This window comes from Carassius auratus, unplaced genomic scaffold (assembly GCF_003368295.1).
Source record: "Carassius auratus strain Wakin unplaced genomic scaffold, ASM336829v1 scaf_tig00029804, whole genome shotgun sequence".
Taxonomy (NCBI): domain Eukaryota; kingdom Metazoa; phylum Chordata; class Actinopteri; order Cypriniformes; family Cyprinidae; genus Carassius; species Carassius auratus.
In genome coordinates, this window is record NW_020525797.1 from 300,734 (window position 1) to 326,105 (window position 25,372).

The 25,372-nt window shown below is 35.7% G+C and overlaps 1 protein-coding gene across 3 annotated transcripts; it reads right to left on the minus strand.

The window, feature by feature from the left end:
• Positions 1-1,425: 1,425 nt before the first annotated feature.
• LOC113079894 (uncharacterized) lies at positions 1,426-6,998 on the minus strand. Of its 3 annotated transcripts, XR_003281774.1 has the most exons (7): positions 6,807-6,998; positions 5,319-5,717; positions 4,945-5,016; positions 4,215-4,340; positions 4,066-4,116; positions 3,552-3,717; positions 1,426-1,657 (listed from the first exon to the last, which is right to left on the minus strand). XR_003281774.1 is itself a non-coding variant. In XM_026252127.1 (6 exons), the coding sequence occupies exons 1-5, from the start codon at positions 6,850-6,852 to the stop codon at positions 4,067-4,069; spliced, it is 693 nt and encodes a 230-aa protein (XP_026107912.1). In that variant the 5' UTR covers positions 6,853-6,998; the 3' UTR covers positions 1,446-1,657; position 4,066. The 3 variants fall into 3 exon arrangements, 2 of the variants coding, with proteins under 2 accessions (XP_026107912.1, XP_026107911.1); XM_026252127.1 differs by lacking the exon at positions 3,552-3,717 and having other exon boundaries at positions 1,446-1,657; XM_026252126.1 differs by lacking the exon at positions 1,426-1,657 and having other exon boundaries at positions 3,328-3,717.
• Between the last annotated feature and the right edge of the window lie 18,374 nt (positions 6,999-25,372).

Genomic DNA, 25,372 nt, shown 5'->3' on the forward strand with positions numbered 1-25,372 from the left:
TAAATATTTCCTTCTATTCTCTATGCTGCCATTCATTTAATCTTTCGTTTTCAATATATTTTCTTATTTTCATAAATGTTTCACTGCTTTAACTGTAGGCTGCAACACTGCAAATGCTTTGGAAATAAAATGTAGACTGTAGACTGCTTAACTGAAAAACACCTACGAACCTACGAATCGTATATATATATATATATATATATTCTTTCTTTCTTTTATAAAAAGGTGTTATTATAATGACAATAAGCTTTAAGTTCAGGCTGAATAATTGCACTTAGTTGGACTGTAGGCGTAACTGATGGTCATGATGAATGATGTTTAATACTGCAGCTTACTTAATACATGATATCTCAATTAATTATAATTTAATAAACACAAATACAATGAAGACATCAGCCATTCTGAGGTGGCAATTTATCCCAAACGAACCATTACAGACATTATAAACCTGTCTTGTTTGTTTGTTTGTGTTTTTGCAGACCTATAGGCATATAGACGAATAAATATGATCATTAGGGAGCTTTTTACAGCTCTTATTTGGTGAACAACAAATGTTCACTTTTACAGCATTTAAACACTGCAGACGTGATTGTGAGTGTGTGTGGAGCGTGTCCGTTTAAAGTTTGCTACTGTGGGTCTGTGGTTGGTTTGTCTTGACGGTCTGTGCAGAATAGCTAAAAATCAATTGTCCTGTGAAGGAAAGTAAAGGGATTTTTAACTTCCAGAAGTGACAGTCGTGCTCTGCGATAAAGTGCTGCATGACAAGTGGCCTAAAACAAGTTAGTACAGAGATGCAAATAACAACAAAGAAAAATAATTTAAAACATTGAGACCCAATGAAAGTGCAAGTTGTGAACAGTGAATTTGTGTCCTCATTGTGATGGTACCATTACTGCATTCAATAATTTATGCAGGGTCTATGCAGGTTATTTCATCTTTTTAATAATCACAAGCATGTATTGTATAATTACAGCAAGACTACTGCCAAACAGATTATGTGTAAATAAATAGAAATGAAGTAGACATATTTATATTATTTCAATAGCCACTAAAGTAAATAACCACCAGCTAGTGGTTCAATCAAAATGGGGCACAAAGTCACTTCACAGACAAAGGAAATATCACAGTTACTTTTTGAAATAAGTTTGTTTTCCCATTTGTTGTCCGACAGCTCTCCTGTTCCCATGTTGAGAATAATTGGGAGTGAGGTGCAGAGGAAAAGGCATTTCATTCAGTTTGAGGCTTAATCATTTCACGGTTGGCATGATAGGGCCTTTCCATAAAAAGTACCTAAGTAACTCAATTAGTTACTTTTTATGGAATAACACAATAATGTAACACGTTACTTTTAAAAGTAACTTTCACCAACACTGCATTCAACCTCCATCTGGTCTGCTGAGATCATCTCAACCTTCATCAAAAGACAAATCTCTTCCACAAACACTGTGTTGTTCTTTGACTGCTAATAAGGGCATAAAGATGTAAATATAGCCACACGCACAAGCACCAAAGGCTCAAGTTTGATTAGCGATCCTGTCGAGATGGGTCTAATGGTGTGGCTTTTACAGCAAAATCCGTCTTGAATCTTCGGTGATCGGGTTTGATGAGAGAGGTTGCAGCAGCACACTTCCAAAGAAATCATGCCCAAAGCGTTCAGCTGCAAGAGAAGCCGTAAAATCCTCTTTAAAGTGTTTTACTGCCGTAAAATACATGATGCATGTGTGGACAAATTTAGATGAATCACATGTCAAATTATGTCAAATAAACAACAAGATATAATTTTCTGTGCAAAACTTTATTTTTGATAAAGTAACCTTTATATTTACATTATTATCAATAATGTCCATAGAAATACTGAGTTTCAAATATTTATTCATTTATTTCTATATTTAAAAAATAGCTTGTAATTAAATCATGTCATATTTTGAATGCATTTTTATTGTCCTTATATATATACACAATGAAATTAGGATATCTATCCCTCAACATAATTTACATATAATCACATAGTGTACATTCAAACAAACTTATGAATCACAAATTGAACAATTTTACATACTACCAAAATGGAGAGTCAGGTTAGTTTAAGACTAGATTATATTGCACAATAAGTCTCCAAGTAAAAAAGTTATGATATTATATAAAACTATTTCACCAGCACCATAATTCTACTCTAAATGAACCTGTAGATTAATGCATTTCTTAAAAATATATAATTCAAATTAATATAAAATGAAATGTATAGAAAGACAAAAGTCCCCGATAGGGGATTCAATTTTGTTGTATTTTGTTATTAAAGTTAACTGAAGTTAATTCAAAAAGAAAAAAAGTAAATAAAAAAGAAAAGAAAAAAAGAAGTTATCAGTGAAAACATAAACGTATACATTATATATATATATATATTATAATATTATATAATATTTTTGTCTGGTCTATTTTTATGTATGTGTAATATTGTTGCTCTTATGTTAAAGCACTTTGGTCAGCCAGGAGGCTGTTGTAAATGCGCTATACAAATAAATTGAACTTGAACTTGAACTATATATATATATATATATATATATATATATATATATATATATATATATATATATATATATATATATATTTAGCAGGGATATGTTAGTTTTTAATAATATTTTGGGGAGGAAGGGTTTTAGTTTAAACCATAAGTGGCTGTTTTTGGATAGGGAGCTAGGTAAGTAATTGTATTTTCTTTTCATTTCATTCTTTTCATTTTTTTTGTAATTTGTTAAATGTGTCCCTGTTTGCTCTTGAAGCTACATTCCCCAACTGCATTGTAAATAAAATTAGTCCATTACAATTCCCTTTTCAAAATGAACTCTACCGTGTCATATTATTTTTCATTATTCTCTTTCAACCCTAAACCAGGGCATGAAAAAGGAATTGTAATGAAAATAACTGCTCATAAATCTGAGGGAGCATGCGCAACTTTCAGAAAATGCTAAATGTTGGGGAAAAAAGAATGTTCTATTATGCTACAGGGCGGTTGAATGCTTGAATTTGATTGGCTGATGAACGTTCTGAGGTGTGCAATTATTTTCTGGGAAGCGCACAGAGAAAATTATTCCAGGCAGTTCTCCTGACCACATTACAATTCCAGATCACTTCACATAGTTAATAGTAATAACGGTCATGCAGATTGCACAGATAGGTGTTGTCAGCGCTGCTCTGGTGAATTTATCAGTGAGCCTGCAGTATATAGTATAAAAACTTAAAGGCTACATATGACATTTCTCACTAGTGATGTAATAACAGCGCTGTTTAGAGAGGTAAATAGGTAAGTTAGCCTAATTCACACAAGCTCCCTCTCTCTCTCTCTCTCTCTCTCTCTCGGTCTCTCTCGCTCTCTTTCTAATAACTTCAGTAATAACTGCATTAGAATGCTATCAACGGCTCAAGCCTCCATTACCAGCTTTAAAATTAAGTTTACTTCTATTTAGATTATTTTACTCAAGGACTGAGAGGGAGGAAATTATTTTGTTGATAGTCATTAGGCTTCAAAAGTTATGGCCCGAAATGCAAATCACCTTGTTATAGCGCCACCTAGTGTCAGACAGAGGTGCGTCTGGGCTGAGCAGCGGGGCAAGACTGGGACCAATTTTATGATTTTTGGCCACAATTTGAGGGAAAAAGAAGAAGAATATCTGGGCTGATCCTGTTGAGATGCCCTTAGACAAAGTGACCTCTCTCTTTCTGTAAGAAAACACCAATTCACAGAAGGAAAGGAGAGAGAAATGAACAGTGTTTACATTTAGGCTATAGAAAATTCAGGAAGTCATCACATCTGTCATTAATCATTTAATAAGATTCTACTTTACAATATTTATTTTACATGATGATGACTTTTTAAATTCCATGTATTCAGTGGTAAACTGTAGGCCTCAGTTCATATATTTATATACTGAATATGTAGATTTCTCCATTGCATCTTGAAAATATTGCAGTTTTTCATACTTCATTTTACTTAAACATTTTTGGTGAAGATTCTAACATATCATTTGCACTAATCTGTATATTTCGGAAATGCTGCAGTAGTCTTACCTCATATTGGGACTTTCAGCAGATGCTCAGATGAGTTTATCTTTCTGTCTTCTGTAAAAAAAAAAAAAAATCACAGACAATTAAAGAATAACTTTGCTTAATAAAGAAGATGTTTTTCTCTCACTGTAGTATCTGTAGGTTATACTTGCCTTTATTAGAGCTCGTGCGGCGATGGTATATCACACCAACAACAACTGCAACAACAGCCAGCAGCAGAACAACAGCACCAACACCAGCACACATTACTGCTACAAGTCTTGAAGACTGTACTGAATCTAGAAGAGAGAAAGACAGACAGTTAAAAAGACAATGCATTGCATGAATGATACAAACACACAGTCTCAGTTAGAATAAAATAAAATAAATAATAATGAACTAATATAGCAATAATACTATCACTAACATCACCACAGTCACACATGAATGCGACTGACAGAAGATGTCAACCTTTAGAATAGTATGCTTTTATAAATTAACATATATACATACATACATATATATATATATATATATATATATATATATATATATATATATATATATATATATATATATATATATATATATACACACTGTAAAACCAAACAGTTAAATTAATCAAATGAAAATAGTAAATTTTATGTAAACTTAAGAGTTCTGTGAACTTACTAGGGTTTACAGTTATGGTAACAGACACTTAAATATATATATATTTTATTGAACTAAAATAATTGTCGATATAAAATTGTCGATGTAATGTGTTTCAACAATTTTTTTGAGTTAAGTTAAGTTAAGTAAACTTAAGTTAAGTTAAGTAAACTTGTTAAGTAAACTTGTCGGGTTTTACAGTGTAGTCTAATCTATTGTAAATAAAAAAGGAAGGGAATGCTAAAAACATACTCTCTTCAGACTCTTGCTCCTTCTCCATATTGAACAATTCTTCATTGATGTTGAGCGGATCAGACAGATAAGCTGGAAAACACAATGAAACAACAACAAAATGAAAAAAAAAAAAAGGTATACTTTTATTTGTAGCAGCAGGAAAACCTTTCCAAACGGAAGAAATGTTGTCGACCAATTATATTTTAATTATCATTAGTGTAAGACTGAGGAGTGTCAGTCTGTTCTTGTCAAGGTCAGGAATGCAGAAATGACATTTGTGCAAAAAATTTTATGATGTTGTTTTTCTATAAAAATGGAAACAGGCTGAACTGGTTTGAAAGTCACCGTTTAGGCGGGTCACCTTCATGTACAGGAACTGAAAAGTGACGTACCAGTGACAGAAACACTGAATGTTTTTACGCTGTCGCCAATGTTGCTCGTTTTCTTGATGATTTTTGTGCCGTCACACTTGCTGTTTCGGTTCAAGCTGTGGCTGGTTCCCGTGCTCTTGCTTTGGATGAAATTTGCTTCATAACGTCCAGAGTGTTCAGGACTGATGTCTGTGATGGTCAGAGATCCAGTTGCATAGTCCATCTCCAGTCTGTCTCTGAAGATCTCACCTTCACCATAATACAGACAACTCTTACTGGGCTCTCCATTAATCAGAGCTATCAGGGTGTCATTAAAATACCAAAGCATCTTATCACGTTGTTGTTTGGTAACATCAGAGGACATAACAACTGCATTTCCCTGCATTACTGAGATTGATATCACATCATCAGCAGCCACACCTGAGGACAAAAACAAACAACAATACCTCATATGCGTGTGTACATCTGACATGGCGTTCAACACCACACCTATCAGAAATCCAATCGCATGAGATCTTAGATAATAAAGATACAAACATGCAGCCTCAGATCTTGTATGTATATGTATTTTAAATATAAGGTGAAAGAAGATATACTTTGGCTATATTTGACAGCAGTTGTTTGAAAGACAGATGATAATATCCATTGGCTAGAACTACGTTTTTTTTTTGTTTTGTTTTTTATTGCCATTTGGGCTGAAACTTTCATACAACCTGACAATAAACTGTTTGCCATTTTACATTAAGAATATGATATTAGAAAATAGAAAAATAGATTAAAATGTACAGAAAAATTTGACTGTTCACCAAAAATAGAAAGGGTTACAAAGTCAAATGTCCATAAATGAGAAGGACCAAGGAAGTGAGGATTAAATAGATTCCCATTATTTTAACTGTTGTTCACTGAAAAATCAATTCAATAAAAATTGAGAAAACAGAGACACGCCTAGAAAAAAAAAATAACGAACAAAGGGCTCATATTACATCATGTTTGTTCCTGGTTAGATCATTTGATTAAGTGGGACGTGTGCAAAGGCAGAGCAAATACCAGGAAGTCAACTTAGTACAATGGACAAATAGATAAAGATATGATCCGCCTTGATTAGATGTTGTTAGTTCTGCTGAAAAACATCTTACCAACCTTGTTTGCTAGTTTCAGCTAGTGGACAGACAAGTCGATTATCAACTGAAAACTGATTATCAAGAGACAAGTGACGAACAAAAAACGAAACTTAGTTTGGCTCGATCACGTGACTTACAGGGAAACGATTACAGCCAGGTAACGATGCAATCCTGAGAATTTTTATACATTCATTTGGACATTTTTCCCCAAAACAACAATACATTTGTATTTGAAATGCAAGGTTTTTTTTTCTGCGCGAGCAGGACTATCTGTTATAGAAAGCATATGTTCAATTGATACAGGTTTTCTATAACTAATGCATTCCTATTGCATGGCCGATGCATGCAGGCAAAGCACATATTGGACATAAAGAGTCAAATGACTTACCATTAATCAGAAAAACAAACAGAGCAAGTGCAGAGTAGGCTTCCATTGTTCAAAATTTCATTCAGTTTTGATTTCTTATTTCCTTCTTTTCTGAGAAAGAAGTCAGTGCAATGATAAAAGGGGGAAAGAAGAAAAGAAAACGGAAAAGAAAAAGAAAAAGAACACGTAGGCCTATGGGCTCTGGTGACTTGTGTTCTTGATACAAGAAAGCGATACTAGATGTGCTTTTATTCCACCGTCTGTAGGCGGGGCGGAGGGCAGTGACCTAACCAACCAACAATTAAAAAGATCAGCCCTAATTCTATTGGGAAATCACACTGAAAACAGCTTTTATTTTATTACTATTATTATTATTATTTTAAAAAAGCTTGTTTGCTGGATGCTAGTCTGTTTGCTGCTTTATTTGATAAATTATCTGTTATGATACCATCTACTCCATAAAAAAATATTAATACAAATTAACAAAATCAGTGAAAAATATTTGTAAGCGATGTTATGTATGAAACCCAGGTAACATAGCTATAGTGCATAAAGCGGATATATAAGGTTCGCTATTTAAGTTTCGTGGCAGGACTATCGTTTCTCACGAAATCACGTGACCTGGAAAGTAGCCCAAGTTTCGTTTCATTTGAAACTGGCATGAGGATGCTGCCAGAAAAAAAACACTACAGGGGATTTAAAACATAACAAAGTTACGCTGTCACTGGAATCTCACACCCAAAAAAAAAAAACAAAAAAAAAAAAAAAAAAAGACATTATAAAAACAAATAATTATTTACAATTAATTAATCCCCCGCCCCACTGGTTGCATTTGAACACAGACAGTTTTTTAAAACCACATCCTAAATAAACAGCGCTATTTTTTTTCTTGCGAAGAGAATGAACGCAGTTCACCCGTGTGTGGTCAAAGCGAAACAATCCGGTTTCATTTATTTACAAAGAAATGTGGTTCGACCTTGTGGACGGAAAGCCTGTGCGTATTATTGGACGGCATCATTTCTTTTTTCATAGGAACCACACAGTCCGACTTTCTTTTTACAAAAAAAGCAGTATTCATGTTTGAGAAAGAGTACAATACGAATCACAATACACGTTTTTTTTTTCTTATACTCGCAATTCATCTCTCATAGACATTAACTAGCTAAGCATGACAGATATTAAAGTTATAAATTCATTTCATAGCATGACTTCTCCCTGTTCTGGTGTGTGCATAAATACATTGCCAGAAGAAAAAAAAATCAGTGGACTTTCCTTGTCAATAGAGGCTATATTTTTTCATGCTTTTCTCATTTTCACTAATTCAAGTTTTCATATGAATGAACCTCTGAAGGGAATATATATATATATATATATATATATATATATATATATATATATATATATATATATATTTGAAAGACTTGCCTAATAAACTGTCATAAGCTTTTAACATATGACTGCATTATAAAATGTTTTCTGTCACTATACAGTGAGTCTTAATAAATGTTATACATTATATGTAATTTAAGTGAAACCCCAGTGTTTGTGGTCAGTGAAGGGTGGTCGAATCCTGTTGGGGGGAGGATCCACACGCTCTTATATCTCACTTCTATAGTCAGCTTTCAGATATTTTCATTAGAATGTTAGCATGTGCAAAGAAAATGGTTCATATTGTCCTTTTGTTCTGCTTGGGGTTGTGGCAAGTAAATGGTGAGTTACAAATGTGTGTGTTTGTGCTTTTATATTAATGCTTTGTTTGTTTCACATGGCATATAAGATGGATTTGCGTAGAAAAATAATATGATAAAACCAAACTAAGATATTGCTGTAAGATATATTTGATTTAGGTCTTACATCATAGGAGATCAATTTAAGGAAATGCAGTCCACCTGTTCACATGAGCTCATAAAGAAAAAAAAAAGTAAATTTAAATGGCCGATTAAATATTTTAAACAAATGTAGTTTTACAGTGTAAAGAATGAAAAATATTCACAGTTATTTTGTTTTATATGTTACTTATAAAATATAACTTGTGTGAGGCATCACCAATAAATAAATGTTTTAGAACCACCAGAATCTCTGATCTGACAAACTTTCTGTTCTTCAGGTGTGTTTGCTGATACAGTTAAAGTGGAGTCAGTGTCAGTGCTGGAGGGAGATTCAGTCACTCTAGACTCTGGTTTTTCTGAAATGATGGATGAACATGTGATTCGGTGGAGGTTTGGATCTGAAAACACTTTAATAGCTGAAATCAGTGTAATGGACGACAGAATCACTGTATATGATGATGTTCTTGATGAGAGATTCAGAGACAGACTGAAGCTGGATCATCAAACTGGATCTCTGATCATCACAAACACCAGAACTGAACACACTGGACTCTATCAACTACAGAGCAACAGTGTGAGCAAGAACTTCACTCTCACTGTCTATGGTGAGCTAAATACCTCTTTCTTTAATTTGTAGCTTTAAATATATTCATCTTAAAGATTTTCAGTCTTAGAAATGATAGCATATGAGATACACCTTCATATTGACTTTCCTTTTGATTAATTATTCCAAGGTTGGTATCTCAGACAGTGTTATAAAAAAACTGAAATCACAAACAATCAATGAATGACATCACAATCTCTAACGCAACAGCTGAAACAGTATTATTTACTCAGATTTTTTCTACTATTTCTCAGCTTCTTTACCTACCCCTAACATCACCAGAAATTGTTCATCATCATCTTCTTCACCACAGCAGAATTGTTCATTGTTGTGTTCAGTGGTGAATGTGGGTCATGTGACTCTCTCCTGGTACAAAGGAAACAGTTTATTGTCCAGCATCAGTGTGTCTGATCTCAGCATCAGTCTCTCTCTTCCTCTGGAGGTGGAATATCAGGAGAAAAACAGCTACAGCTGTGTGATCAACAATCCCATCACAAACCAGACCACACATCTGGACATCACTCAACTCTGTCACACATGTTCAGGTACATTTGTGATTATTCATGGTGTTGATTTTAATTAATGATTCCAAAGATTGGTAGTAAAAAAAAAACAATGATAAAAACCATGATTCTTCTTATAGTACTGCTTTTCAGCTTGAAATGACAAAAAATGCCCTTGTAATTTTTCTTGTAACCCACTGTAGACAGCAAAATAAACGAAAACTTTGAAATTCATAAATGTTCATTTTAAAGCATCAGTTGGTCACACTAATGACTGTCTCTCTGTTTTGTCAGTGTCTAAAATAGTGCCGATCTCTGCCGCTGCTGCCGGATCTCTGCTGATTTTGACTGCAATCCTGATATTTTGTATTTGCAGGAAATGTAGAAAAACTGATCAAGAAGGCAAGTGTTACAGTAAATCTCTTAATGGCTATTACATTTGTAAAAGTAATGAGTGTTTACATTATCAGCATAGTTCCTTCTAATGCTCATGTTGCGTTGTAGTAATTTTGATCCAGAGAGACCTCTTTTCCTAAATGTTATTGCATTGGACTAAAACTTACCAAATTTGCTTGTGCAGATTATAACAACTTCTCAAGAAATCTGACAATTTTTGTACGTTTTATATATTTTACCAAATATTGGATTCAGTCTTTTCAATCAAGTTGTTTTCTTGGCATGGGTTTTGTGTTTCTTTTTTGGAAACGATTGATCACAGGCACATGATTGATCAATGTGAGCGTAGGTTTTGAGTGAACAGTCTTACAGTTATCCACAAATAATACTTTTTTGACTTTAAAAGTGAGATGGATAAATTCACATCACTGAGACCAAATAAAGTAAACCTTTTTCAGCATGCAAAGGTCAGAGGAACGAACACAAAATAATGTCTGTAGATGTTGGGTTTAGCAGTTATCAGTATATTTACATTGTCTCACAGATGCTTCAATACGACACACTGAAAACACAGAAATGCTGAGTTGTTTTAATCTGTTATTGTTGTCATTGAAACAGCTGAGACTCATGAAGACGAGGTCACTTACATTGAGCCTACGTTCTACAAAAGACAAGCACGGACACCGGTGAGATTGTTTATTATTAATTTATGTTGTGCATCTGTGTGTCATTTCAGCAGTGTGTGTGCTTGTGCGTGTGACAAAAACACCAAACAGCAGCGTGTTAAATATGTATAAAAGTCACAAGATCAGTGTTCAGTGTGTGTGAAACCGTGACTCATATTTAACAACACATACAACACCCTTTCCTCAGTTTAACTAAAGCAGATCTACATAGTTAATATTCCCAGTGCTCACTCATGAAGTATTTCCTATGTCAGCTCATGACATCACAGTCCTGTTCACATACTGTTCATGCTTTTGTGACTCTTTTACAATGCTTTTAGAAAACAACATGATGTCACAGAACTAAGTCTTAATTTTTTAATTGAAATTGCTATCTTGTGTTTTTTACAGGATGTTAAAGAGGATGATGATGTGGAATATGCACCTATCAACAAGAGGAGATGATCAGACACGTATCAGACCCGCTTTGTGACCTTCACAGGAAGCTCCTGTGACTACCTCAGAGTCTGTCTTTCATCTGAGCTGTTTAAAACTGTAATACAGGGAATTTGAACAAATGACTTTAATCTTGTGGCACACAGGAACTTTTTTATGCTCGACTCTTATAGACTCTTAAAGAATGTTTTTTTTTTTTTAAATCCTCAAAAAACAAACAAAAAAAAAAAACAAGAAACATTTTGCATCTGATTTATGACATCTGTGCTGATCTTCTGGTGGACAAACAGTTGTTCTTGAACATTGCTTGAATGTTTGCGGTTGACATTTAACACAGACACTGCTAAGGCGTCATTAGCGTGTGGTTAAATGCCTTTTTCCATTTCCATTTCTTATGAAACTCACAGCCTGACTTTAGCATGAACTAACCACTTTACCATGAAATCCTGAATCTAACAGATACACGACTATCTCAGATAAAACAGTATGTGATAAAATATCAGTAAATTCGAGTGAAGTCAGATTTGTTACTATAGCGCTTTTTTCAATAGCAATTGTTTCAAAGCAGCTTTACAGAAAACTATGCTGTTAAAGTTTATAATATCTTAATGTCTCAGTAATATTTTTCAGATTTTAGCCAGGAGATAATCTACATGTTTGCATTGATGAAGCAGAGTTTTGATATATACTGACCTACACAAGTACACTGGATGTATGTGCTATTCTCCAATATAAAGAGCTTATAATTAAAGTCAGGCAGGTATTTCTCAAAACTACTGATGTTCTTCATATCAAGCCCAAAACAGTTCATAACCTGTCTTCGCCATCATTTTAGAAATATATGCAATGTATTGTTCACTGCTGTGATTGTTATATCATGCAGATGTATGATGGTTGTTATTGATTGATTTTCACTTTGGGGGATCACTGCTAACAACACTGCTAAAAAAAAAAAAAACAATGTATATTTTTCAGTTGTATAAAGTGCTGGCAAAAGCAAAATCCAACAGCAACACATTTTGGAAAGACAGACTCTTTTCTTTTTTTTTTTTACTTTGAATGTAATTTTGTCTGAGCGCCATCTAGTGCCAAAATATAAACATTCTGACATTTATTGGAGTTTTAAGGGTAAAGATGGAAATATGTGTGGTTTAACTGTTTAGTGATGGTGAAAGAAAGCTTTGCTGGCAAATTCTTTCCTCTAAACTTGATTGGAAACTAGGGGCCATCTGGTGGCCAAACAAATAAAAATTGTTTAATATGTCATTTTTTACATCCATTTTTTGTAAATGGTAATTACACTGTTTTTGGATTAAAGCTACATTTATGTTGGTATCAGTAGTTTATTTCAAACCAAAAGTGAGAACATAGTATAGCTTATGTGTGGCTGACTCAATCTGTCCATAATGAGATCGATGACAAGATACTCAAGTCCAAATTAGATCTCACATTAACATAACTGCTCGAATCTTTTATCTGGAAATAACAAATGAAAATCCAGCACAATACTACAGAATAAAAACAAAGCATGAACTAAAACAGAATAAAACATTTGTAACTTACTTAGTGGCCACAAACACAAGCTGACCAGAAGTGCAGCATAAAGGGTTGTCATTGAGGACTGCAACATTATACAATATTATAATGAAAATATCTAAAGTGTGTAATTTATGCAGCGTGTGTGGATCCTCTCCATCAGTGAGCACACTAGCTGTCATCACAATATAGAGCACTTATTAAGACTCGCTATGAAGTGATAGACAATAATAGTCTTTGTTTTGAGACAGCGTCTCTACATGTGCATGTATACACATGCCAGAACAGGAAGTATTAGTGTCGTGAAATAAATACATAACATTATTCATAATGCTTAGCTGTGTGAAATAGAGTCTGTAACGCTGTTTTCATGAAAAGGAAGTCAGAGTGTGAGGTTTGCATCAACAGGAGAGGAAATAAAAGACTCTTTACCAACAAACAACTGACACGTGCTTCTGGCATCCAATAATACACAGGTTTTCTACTCTTCAGGTTTAACATTTCTTGAAAATAAGGCAGACCACAGAAGTTTCACTTCACCACAGCTATTGCATTCATGGTATAATGTCCATTCTATGTGCTAGTAAAACAAAACCATGAGCTGTGGTTTTCTATGGGAAAACAGAATCATTAATTATTCAAAAATGTATAATATAACAAAGCACAGGAGAAAACAGGAATAATATTCACTTGAATGCATGTGATGCTTGTGCAGCTCAGCTTGTGAGTCAAAGTGAAACTCTTACTGGCATCTTTACAGAGTTGTGGTTTGATCTGTTTGCTGGACAAACAGCTTCTGCATTCTTCAAAGAAAAAAAAAAGAAAAGAAAAAAATATATATATATAGTGATAGTGTTATACAACATCAGGTCTGCTTCTATGAGAGTGAGATAATTATTTCTAAGAATTACAACCAATGCATGCAAGAAGAGCATGTACATGTGCAATGGATGGGTGTTGGTCAAATATTATTGGTTGAAGTATCACGAGCAACACTATATCGCATTTTAACACTCTCCTGTTGTCCACAAGCTGTCCATCACAGAAGTGTTCACATATTTAAAGTGCTGTAATCTGAAAATGGTTCAAATGTTTGTTTTGTTCTGCTTGTGGCATCTGGTTGGTAAGTTATAATCATCTTCATTTTAAGACACTGCTTCTTGCTCTTGTTTATTTTAAAATATTGTTTTTGTAAAGTCCTGATTTTGTTATAACAATATTGTTTTGCACTGCTTGTTTACATTGATTACTGTACTTACTTGGTGAACTATAAAAAACTAGACCAAAATTCCCAAATCTACCAAAAATAGTGTGGCCTTTGTTCTTCATCCGTGTGCAACGGAAGAATTCCTGCCGCTGTTTTGACTCCTCATTTTTTAAGCTTTTTTGTGAGATCCCATCTGAGAAAGATACCATATAGTCACATACATCCGAATACTATGAGTGCATTTAGCCTAGCACACAGCACATAGCAATGTTTTGAAAGTTCCATAACAAAAATATAGATTAGGCTTATGTACATCATACATCACATTTTTATTTATTTTTGTATTTAGATTTGGTGTTATAATGCCAACATGAACTCTTAGTGAAGCAGGACTAAAAAAACAAACAAACAAGCAAAACCGAACTACAAGTGTGAACACTTATTTTGTGATTCTGTTTTGTTAGGTATGTTTGGTGAAACAGATGAAGTGACATCAGTGTCAGTGACGGAGGGAGATTCAGTCACTCTAGAAACTGGTTTTACTGAAATAATGGATGATGATCTGATTCTGTGGAGGTTTGGAACTAAAAACACTTTAATAGCTGAAATCAATGTAACTACAGACCGCGTTACTATATATGATGATGGTCCTGATGGGAGATTCAGAGACAGACTGACAGTGGATCATCAAACCGGATCTCTGACCATCACAGACATCATAAAAAAACACTGTGGACTCTATAAACTACAGAGCAACAGTGTGAGCAAGAGATTCAGTCTTGCTGTGTATGGTGAGTTACATATTACAGGCTAAGATTTAACCTGCTATGCCTCTTAACATTGTGATTATATTCTTTCTTGAAGAAACACACGGTTCTATGGTTCTAAGCCCATTTATGAGATAAAAAGTAGTTATTTATTATGTACAGCTATTTTTAGCTATACAAAACAGTTCATTTTCTGTTTGATATCGACAATGGTGTGTCTTACCATATTATTTTAATGTATTATCTTAATTATGAACACAGGTTTGTAGTGCAAACAGTTTTAGTGTTTACTGCAGGTTGTTATTCTTCTCATTATTTCCCTATAGGTGCTAATGAACCCGGAAGTCTCGCAGAGAGGCTTACCTCCACCTTGAAGGAAAAGGTGGATACAAAAGCATACAAAGGTGTGCTTCTGAAGTGAAACTACTCAGTGTTTCTGAGTACCATTACCAAAAAGTAGTATTTTTCAAGTTTATTTGACTAAGTATATTTATGTAAACTTCAAGTATATTTTTAAGTATACTTTATGTAGTATACAAATATCAGTGTTCTTGTTAAGAAGAGAGAGTCAGAGACGTTCGGATCCAATTGCAGCATTTATTAAACAGAATGGTCAGACAGGCAGAGATCAGGAATGGCATCAGGTGTGTCAGGGATAACCAGAATCGTAACCAGATACAAGCAGAGATCGGGACAGGCAGTAGAGAATCAGAGACTGAATACACAGTCCAAAGGTCAAACATGGGAATAACAAACGCTCAGAAATGTAGGCAGGGCTAAACAAGACTTTTCAATCTGGTGGAGTGAGTGTGCTGCTTATATGTGTGTGTGTATTAGCTGAAATGAGGTGCGGGTGTGAGTGCAGATGCAGGTGTCTGTGTGCAATCAGTTCCAGGAATGGGGCAGGATGGGAAATGGAGTTCTGAATGAGTCATGAGTCCTGAGTGGAGTACCCTCAACTGAAGATCATGGGCACTACAACTAATGATCGTGACACAGCCCCCACCCCCAAAGGAGTGGCTTCCAGAAGCTCAAGATATTCTAGGAGGGCGGTGGAGCAGAGGCGGAACAGGGGGAGGGATGGAAGGCCAGGTCCATGTGGAAGTGCAGTGGCCGGGGACCGGGGCAGAGCAGGCGGAACTAGAGCTCTTCCTGGGCCTAACATGGTGATCAGGAGCCCTTCCTGAACCTGACATGGGAAACATGGGCCCTTCCTGGGCCTAACATGGGAAACAGGGGCCCACCATGGGTTTAACTCGGGATCAAGGTTTAACTCAGGAACAGGGACCCGCCGTGGGCTTAACTCGGGAACAAGGGCCCGCCAGGGCAGAGCAGGTAGCCTGGGAGTGACGAGACAGAAGCCCACCAGGGCGGAGCAGAGGACCACCACAGCCGAGCAGACGGGACAGAAGCCCACCAGGGCAGAGCAGAGAACCACCACAGTGGAGTCCATGGCACAGGAGAGCAAGTCTGGCCAGGTGGAACTGAAACAGAGAACATGAACAGGTTAATACCGGCCTCTGTGGCCGTGATGAGATGGAAGCTTGCCTCCGTGGCCATGACAGGGCAGGCGGTGGGTTCATGGAGGACCTCTGTGTCCATGACAGGACAGACAGAGAGTTGGTGGATGGCCTCCATAGCAATGAACTGAACGAATGAGAGCTCATAGACGGCCTCCATGGCCCTGACAGGATAGGATGAGAGCTCTGGAAGTTTGTGACGAGAGACGTGACGAGGCTCTGGGAGTTAGGCTGAGATGTGACGAGGCTCTGGGAGTTTGGCTGAGACGTGACAAGGCTTTGGGAGTTCGGCTGAGACGTGACGAGGCTCTGCTAGATCCGTGGTGATTTGACTGGGTTCATGAAGATCAACTGTGACTTGACTTAGTTCATGAAGGTTAACTGTGACTTGACTTAACTCACGGAGGTTAATGGTGACTTGACTTTGTTCATGAAGGTCATTTGTGACTTGACTTTGCTCATGAAGATCAACTGTGACTTGACTTTGCTCATGAAGATCAACTGTGACTTTACTTTGCTCCTGAAGATCATTGGTGACTTGACCTAACTCTGGACGGTCAGCGGTGACCTGACTAGGCTCTGGGAAATCGCCAGGGATCTGATCAACGGTGACCTGACTAGGCTCTGGGAAATCGACAGCGACCTGATCAATGGGGACGTGACTTGACTCTGGAAAGTCAACAGGGAACTGACTTGACTCATGAAGTTTAACTGTTGTTTTACTTGACTGTTGGGTGTTAGTGGTGACTTGACCTGACTCTGGACAGTCAACGGTGACCTGACTAGACTCTTGAAAGTCGACGGGGTGGAGTGAGTGTGTTGCTTATATGTGTGTGTGTATTACCTGAAATGAGGTGCAGGTGTGAGTGCAGATGCAGATGTTTGTGTGCAATCAGTACCAGGAATGAGGCAGTATGGGAAATGGAGTTCTGAATGAGTCATGAGTCCTGAGTGGAGTGCCCTCTACTGAAGATCATGGGCACTCCAACTAATGATCTTGACAGTTCTAAGTACAAACTCGATTACAAAAATGTCGGGACACTGTACAAATTGGGAATAAAAACAGAATGCAGTGATGTGGAAGTTTCAAATTTCAGTATTTTATTAAGAATACAACATAGATGATATATCAAATGTTTAAACTGAGAAAATATATCATTTTAAGGGAAAAAATAAGTTGATTTTAAATTGTTTTAAATAGATTGTTCCATAAGGAACTCCTTTCTGATATTGCTCCACTATTTTCCGCTGCAGCATTGGGGGAATTGGTGATCCTCTGCCCATCTTGACTTCTGAGAGACACTGCCACTCTGAGAGGCTCTTTTTATACCCAATCACGTTGTCAGTTAACCTAATAAGTTGCAAATCGGTCCTCCAGCTGTTCCTTATATGTTTATTAACTTCTGTCACTGTCATCATTTGATATGTTATCTATATTCTATTGTATTCTATATTCTAGTGAACTTTACATCATACGTTATATGTCCCCATTTAGGTCTTGTGTATATATTTTGTTATATTAATTTCTGAACATACAAAACATCCAAAGAAAGAACAGAGTATCTGCTTGTAAACAACAACAAAAAATTATTCTAGCTTCATGCATTCTTTTTTCAAACATTTTAATGTGGTTAAGTTTCATAAAAAAAAATTAAGAAATAACATTTTGAACAAAATGATGAATTGGATTCAGAATGATAATCAAAATGTAGATAGAATCGATCAACACCCCAAAGCTTGACTGTAATTATTACCTCTTCATCGGTCAACATTTTATTTCATAACATTACAGTTTTGATGCTGTTTCGTGACAGATGATCGTGTTAGACTACATGTGTTAGTATCATAGACAGTATAAAAACAGGTTATTATCTGGTGTTTCTTTTTTCTTCATCACTTGTGTCATTTTGGAAATTCTGTGCAGAAGTGTACTATCGCCCTCTACTGTATAATAATGAAAACATGGATTCTAGGATTATAGGTCAAATATATTTAGACTTTTTGTAGGAATAATTCAAGTATACTTAAATGTAATATTAAGTATATTTATGAAGAGCACATAAAGCTAATTTCTGATAGGTACATAAAAAGTAAACTAAACACATACTTTCCTATTTTTAGTTTAAAAGAAGTATACTAATAGCACACTTGAATAAACTTCTTTTTCGTAGACTACACATCACACCAGCAGTCAAGTGATTTTAGTAAACAAGGCTTAATTATTTCATAACTGTTTCAAAATGTTTCCAATCCTGTGTGTGTACTGAAATTGCCTTCAGTGGCAAACTTTTGAACCAGTGTCTTATTGACCTATGTTGTGAATATTTATGTCATGTTCAGCTCGTCTGCCTGTCCGTGCCATCAGCAGAAACTCTCGGTCTTCATCATCATCTTCATCAGAATATGAACAGCTCAACTTCACTAAATTCTGTCAGGCACGTGCAGGTAAACCAGCCGTGATATTAATGTTTTTTAACACAATTTTGAGATTGCGACAGAGAATAAACCATCTTGTTAAAAATGACAGCACTATTATTACTTCTTTTTTTTTACACCCCCAGAAGTCTGTGTCCAGTGTTGTGATACAGTTGAAGCTGTGATCCGATTGGTCGTCACTGCTTTGATGGGCGTGGCTGCTGTGGCTGCTGTTGTTGTTTTGGTCAATGACATTAGATCTTACAAAAACTGTTAAAGTTGAAAACAGAACAGAAATCCATTAATATTGTGACATTTCTTAGTTTAAATAGGTTTCATCTGCTAAAATAAAAATGACCAGTGTTTTCTTCTGAACTGTATCAAAGGTTTCCAGTACATTTATGGCCATCAGGTGAATATTATTTAACATTTCAGTTAAACTGTATTGAGTGTCAATTACACTGTTTTTCCCGATAAGCAAAAAACTGAGAATCAAGCAATCATACACTATCAGACATTAATGTGGTTCACAAAACAATATGCTTTCTAAAATCCACTCAAAATATCAGACATCTGGTCTCCTCCATCTGAATGGATTCATTGTCTAAGAATAAAAAAAAATTGGAGTCTGTGACCATCATACATGACTCACTTTTCTATGAAATAGGTCAAATCAAATCTATAGACTGGCTCTGACTTCAGCATCTAGTGTCAGCTTCTCCAGACTGCAGACTGGGGCAAAATCTGAGCAAATGTCATGTACTTCATTCTAGACTATAGTGACTATAGAAAACTGAATGGAAACATAGGAAAATCAACTAAACACTGTGTCATATCAGACTGTTCAAAGGTAGAGGGAGAGGGCTTTGGCAATGGTTCAGCATGGTATCTTATGCACAGTAGTCCGAGGCAATGCTGCCGGATTCAGGGATAGAGGCGAAGAAAAGGGTCTGACAGGATAACACCAGAAGTGAGGACTGAGGTGCATCTGGAGGGAAGGAAGAGAACAATAGCCGCATTTCCACTGTCGGGCCAGTGCGAGTCAGGGCTTAAAGCGGGCCGGGCGGGGCTCATAGCCCCGGGCCAGTAGCACCGAGGCCAGAATAGCGCAGGGTTTTCACAGTGGAGCTTGAAGCACTGCTGCATGTCACTAAAACACGCCCTTTACACGCCTCTCAGAACAACTTCACGAAACCTCATTATTTCACTGTCAAAGAGAAGTTATCAGAAAACTAAGGAATAAGTGCCTGGAACATGTGCGATCACAAAACAAACATGATAAAAGCGGCCGTTTGTTTGCATGCTTTGTTATATATTCAAATTCAAATGCATCAATGTTTTAACTATAGAATTGATTTAATTTATCAGGACTCAAAATTAATTACACATAAATACACTTATTTCTATTTTATTTATTTATTTTTAACGCTTATGAAAATAGGCTGCTTATTCAGTCGAGTCTGTTTCTGTTTATTAGCCACAGTAGCCGTCACATTTAGAATTAATGATAATATCTCTATTTTTATAAAAGGTCCCGAACAAAAAAACATTATTAGGCAATTCTTTTATGATAGGCAACGTGAGATAAGCTCTCGAGACGAGGCTTGTGACAGATAATATAAGTTACTTAATAAATACACGGTTGCGATAGAGAATAAGGAGCTGACGTCTGATTTCTTCAAGCGGTCATATTTTACCACACTGAAAAAAGTAATAAGTAAATTTACTTAATTTTTATTTGGCAAGTTTTTGCACAAGCATTTTTCAAGTAAATTTAACACATTTGGAAATTAAACTAAGTTAAGTAAAAAAAATAAAATAATAATAAGTACATTTTATTGAGTAAAATTTAATTAAATAATATTAAATTAATGTATTTAGCAGACACTTTTATCCAAAGTAACTTACAGTGCATTCAAGCTAACAATTTTCACCTATCATGTGTTCCCGGGGAATCAAACCCCCAACCTTGCACTTGCTAATGCAATGTTCTACCACTGAGCTACAGGAACACTTCAAGATTTTGTGAAAAATAAGTGAAAATTTCACTTACTTACTTTTTTATTTTGGAAAAGTGTTTACACTTAAAAAAAACCCGAAACAGATATTCTAGAAATTTCTAAATGTAAAATAATTTTTTTCAAAACAGTTTTATCAAATGAGGGTAAATAAGTCTCTCACTTCTGTCCCTTTAAACCAGTTTACAGCAAAGACAGCACGAAGGACTAGATGTACATGATAAATATTCTGCAATTAAGAAAACAGACAAAAGAAATAGCACTGTAAAACCCGATAAGTAACTTAACTCAAACCGTTTGAGTAAACAGATTGCCTTGATTTAAACCATGTAAGTTTTAAAACTTTGCATTCAAGTAATTAAGTGATTAACTAAGTGCTGATTGAGAATTAGTGATGAACAGCTGCTGTTAACAAACAGAATCACTGAAGAAAAGAGAAACACAAGAACTACTACAACTGACTTCAGACACAGCCTTAGATGAAATCAACTGAAATAAAATACATGAAATCTCTCAAGATCTGATTAAACAACCCCACAAACAGCATCACCAGCTCCACTTATTAATAACCAGACTGACTTTATTTCTGTCAGACGTCTACAGAAGATCTTATTGAGAATGAACTAAGGTTTAGATGTTGATTTATTGTTTCATTTGAAGTAACCATGTTAGAGATCAGTGTTTGCTTTAGTTGGGCTCTTGACCCTTGATTTCTGTCTTAGTCTTTTCTCTGGCTGTTATTACCGTGTGTTTCTAAAACACATTTGTTGTAACTCAACAGCCCAGAAGAAAAGCCATCAGGTGTTAACTTGTACCTAAAAACCTACATGGTTTAAATAATGGCAATCTGTTTACTCAAACGGTTTGAGTTAAGTTACTTATCGGGTTTTACAGTGCTATTTCTTTTGTCTGTTTTCTTAATTGCAGAATATTTATCATGTGCATCCAGTCCTTCGTGCTGTCTTTGCTGTAAACTGGTTTAAAGGGACAGAAGTGAGAGACTTATTTACCCTCATTTGATAAAACTGTTTTAAAAAAAATTATTTTACATTTAGAAATTTCTAGAATATCTGTTTCAGGTTTTTTGTTAGTGTAAAAACTTTTCCAAAATAAAAAAGTAAGTAAGTGAAATTTTCACTTATTTTTCTCAAAATCTTGAAGTGTTCCTGTAGCTCAGTGGCAGAATATTGCATTAGCAAGTTCAAGGTTGGGGGTTCGATTCCCTGGGAACACATGATAGGTGAAAATTGTTAGCCTGAATGCACTGTAAGTTGCTTTGGATAAAAGTGTCTGCTAAATGCATTAATTTAATATTATTTAATTAAATTTTACTCAATAAAATGTACTTATTATTATTATTATTTTTTACTTAACTTAGTTAAGTAGATTTACTTAATTTCCAAATGTGTTAAATTTACTTGAAAAATGCTTGTGCAAAAACTTGCCAAATAAAAATTAAGTAAATTTACTTATTACTTTTTTCAGTGCATGTTTAGCCTACTATGGTAACATGTTTAGCGTGCTTTTTCATAGCTTATAAATATTTCTGCCTTGTATGGTGATTATAATCCACATTGGATCAAGTTATTTCAAACACTCGCTGCTGACTGAAAGTGAGTTTTGAGCTCGACTTATTTAATAAAGTGTTTAATGCTGGTGGTAAAGCTGTTATCTTTCTGAAATGATCCTCAGCGCAGACTCGCTATTTTTATAAAAGCTCCAGAACAAAAATCATTATTATATTTTGATGTTATGCAATGTGGAGCTAAACTCTTGAAACGAGACGACAGATAGCCTAAAATGTTACTTAATAAATACACAATTGTAATAAAGAATAAGAAGCTGACGTCTGATTTATCCAAGCGGTGATATTTACCATGTTTACTATGCAACGTTAATGTTTAGCGTGCATAGTCTTTTTCATCGCTTATAAATATTTCTGCCTATTGTTTAGTGATTATAATCCACATCGGATCAAGTTATTTCAAACACTTGCTGCTAACTAAGAGTGAGTTTTGAGCTCAACTGATTTTAAAAAGTCTTTAATACTGGTGTTAAAGCTGTTATCTTTCTGAAATGATCCGCGCTGACGCTCTCCAGACACGGAGAAACTCCGCCTTTGTTCATAACCCCTCCTCTAGCCCCAGCTGGCCCGCTTTGGCCCAAGGTTTTCGTCGGGCCAAAAAACCCTGTCCGTTGGCCCCGAGGAAGCCCCGGCGAGGCACGATCAAGCCCCGGAAGTGACTGTGGAAACGCGGCTGGCCCTGGCACGCACTAGCACGCCCGGTCCTAGCTCGATAGTGGAAACATGGCTATTGAAGCCAAAAAGGGGTGGAGCCAAAGAGAAGAAAGAGCCAGGTGGAGCCTTAAAAGGGTCATGAAATTAGAAATCGAAATTCCCTTGATCTTTTGACATATATGGGCTCACTGTCTCATAAAAGCAAGTTTTAGAAGTCAATACTTTCTTGTTAGTCTAAAAACAGCTTATATTGAAGCCAGTCTGCTAAAACAACGTTTGTGGAATGTAGGACTCTATGATGTAATAGTGTGCTTAAACACCGCCTCCACAGAAGATGATCAACGCCTGCTACTACGCCATCACTGCCTCTTTAGCCCCGCCCACCGATTCACGCACTTTGGGCCCTATCTTGCACCCAGCGCAATTGACTTTTTACACCGACGCATGTGTCATTCCTATTTTGCACCTGCGCAAAGCGCGCTTTTCCCTCCACAGAAGCACGTTGCTAAACTAGTGAATGAACTTGCGCTCCCTGGGCGGTTCAGCGCAAAAAAGGAGGCGTGTTCCGGCACAAACAATCCCTGGTGCTATTTTGCTGTTCCATTAAACAATTGCGCCACTGACCAGAAAAAACCTAGTCTAAAGTCAGTGGCGCGTTGCGCGTTGTTCATTATGCTATTTTAAGGGCGCATGCTTGACCATAATGTATAGCGTGCACAACGCGCATACACTTTGCTCATGTAATCTACACAGATGCAACAGTTATTAATCATAAATTGTTACACTAAAAAAATATTAACACATGAGATGACGGAAATCATTGTGGTGTGCCATAAATCTAGGCATAAAATCTAGGCATAAATCTAGCTTACAAATTATTCAGGCTAATTGTAGTAATTAAGGATCAGACCTGTTTGCCCGATAGTGGCAAGACATATGTATATAAGGACATCTGACAAATTGGTTTGTCCGTCAAGAACCAGGAAAAAAAAAATCGATGAAACAATTGTGGCTATTTCTTCCCACGCCTGTTTAACCGACGCTATTTTGGGTGGGTTTCTCCCATCCCCATACAACACAACTTCTCTGTCTTTCACTGCTCTTACAAGAACATCAGTCTCCTCGGCTGTGAACCGCTCCTGGCGTGCGCCTGGTAAATACGCCATAATAATAGCAATCCATAATGGAACTTGCGCACCTGCTTTTAAAGGGGAATGTTGGATGACGCTCTGATTGGTTTATTTCACGTTACGCCCAAACCACACCTATGAATAATGAAGCTACTTCAGACCAACCCATTTTAGATTTGCGCCGGGCGCAAGAGCCATTTATCCCGCCGGGAAAATAGCAACAGCGCCGAGACCCGCCCACAAAGTTACTTGCGCTTCGCGCTTTGACACTTGCGTTTCAGATCGTTAAAATAGGGCCCATAGTGTAAATAGATCGCAGATCTACACTTACCTAAAGGATTATTAGGAACACCTGTTCAATTTCTCATTAATGTAATTATCTAATCAACCAATCTCATGGCAGTTGCTTCAATTCATTTAGGGATGTGGTCCTGTTCAACACAATCTCCTGAACTCTAAAGTGTATGATGATTATTCTGTGTCATTCCTAATTGTTTACTCAGTCATTCAAAAAAATGTTTTTAATAACAAAAGTGAAAGCTGGATGTTTTTTTAATGCACATATGAACTGGAATATAAACATGCTTAATCTCTGTATTTTAATTTATTTATTTGCCCCAAAATTTAGAAATTTAGTAGATAAAATGCACTATATAATTAAAATAAATTAAAAAAACGTCTTTAATCATAAACTGCATTGTGGTGCACTTGAAAATAATTTTGACTCAAATGTGTATAGGTCAAGTTTTGAAATCCACAACCTTGTCGTACTTTAACAATGTTTTGCTTATTTTCTAAAAACTTATAACAATTACAATGTTTTGTAGTTTAATAACAAATGGCTATATCAAAACATACAGTAATTTGTATATTTTCATTCCAAAGATACAAGTAGATTGCTTTTGCTGAATAAAGACTTCAACTGATTCTGTGTTAAGAGTTTTATTGACAGATGAGGTGAAGGAATTACATAAATGACATTTACTACACACCTGTATAAATATAAAATACATGTTTTAAAAAAAAAAAAGGGTTTACTTGTATATGTGTTTAGGGACAGGCCTACTGATCCACATAAGCAAGCATATGTTATAGGATTTATGTTGTAAGTAAATTATTAAATACATTATTAAAGTAGATTCCTATATGAACAACAAATGGAAAACAGAGATTTAAACACCATGAACAAATTTAAATAAATCAGTCTAAATGTTGGGAGAAGAAACATGTTTCCAAATCAATGGGACCAGATTTTTTATACCCATTGCAGAATAAGCCATTCAAGAATGGCCCACGTGTTTT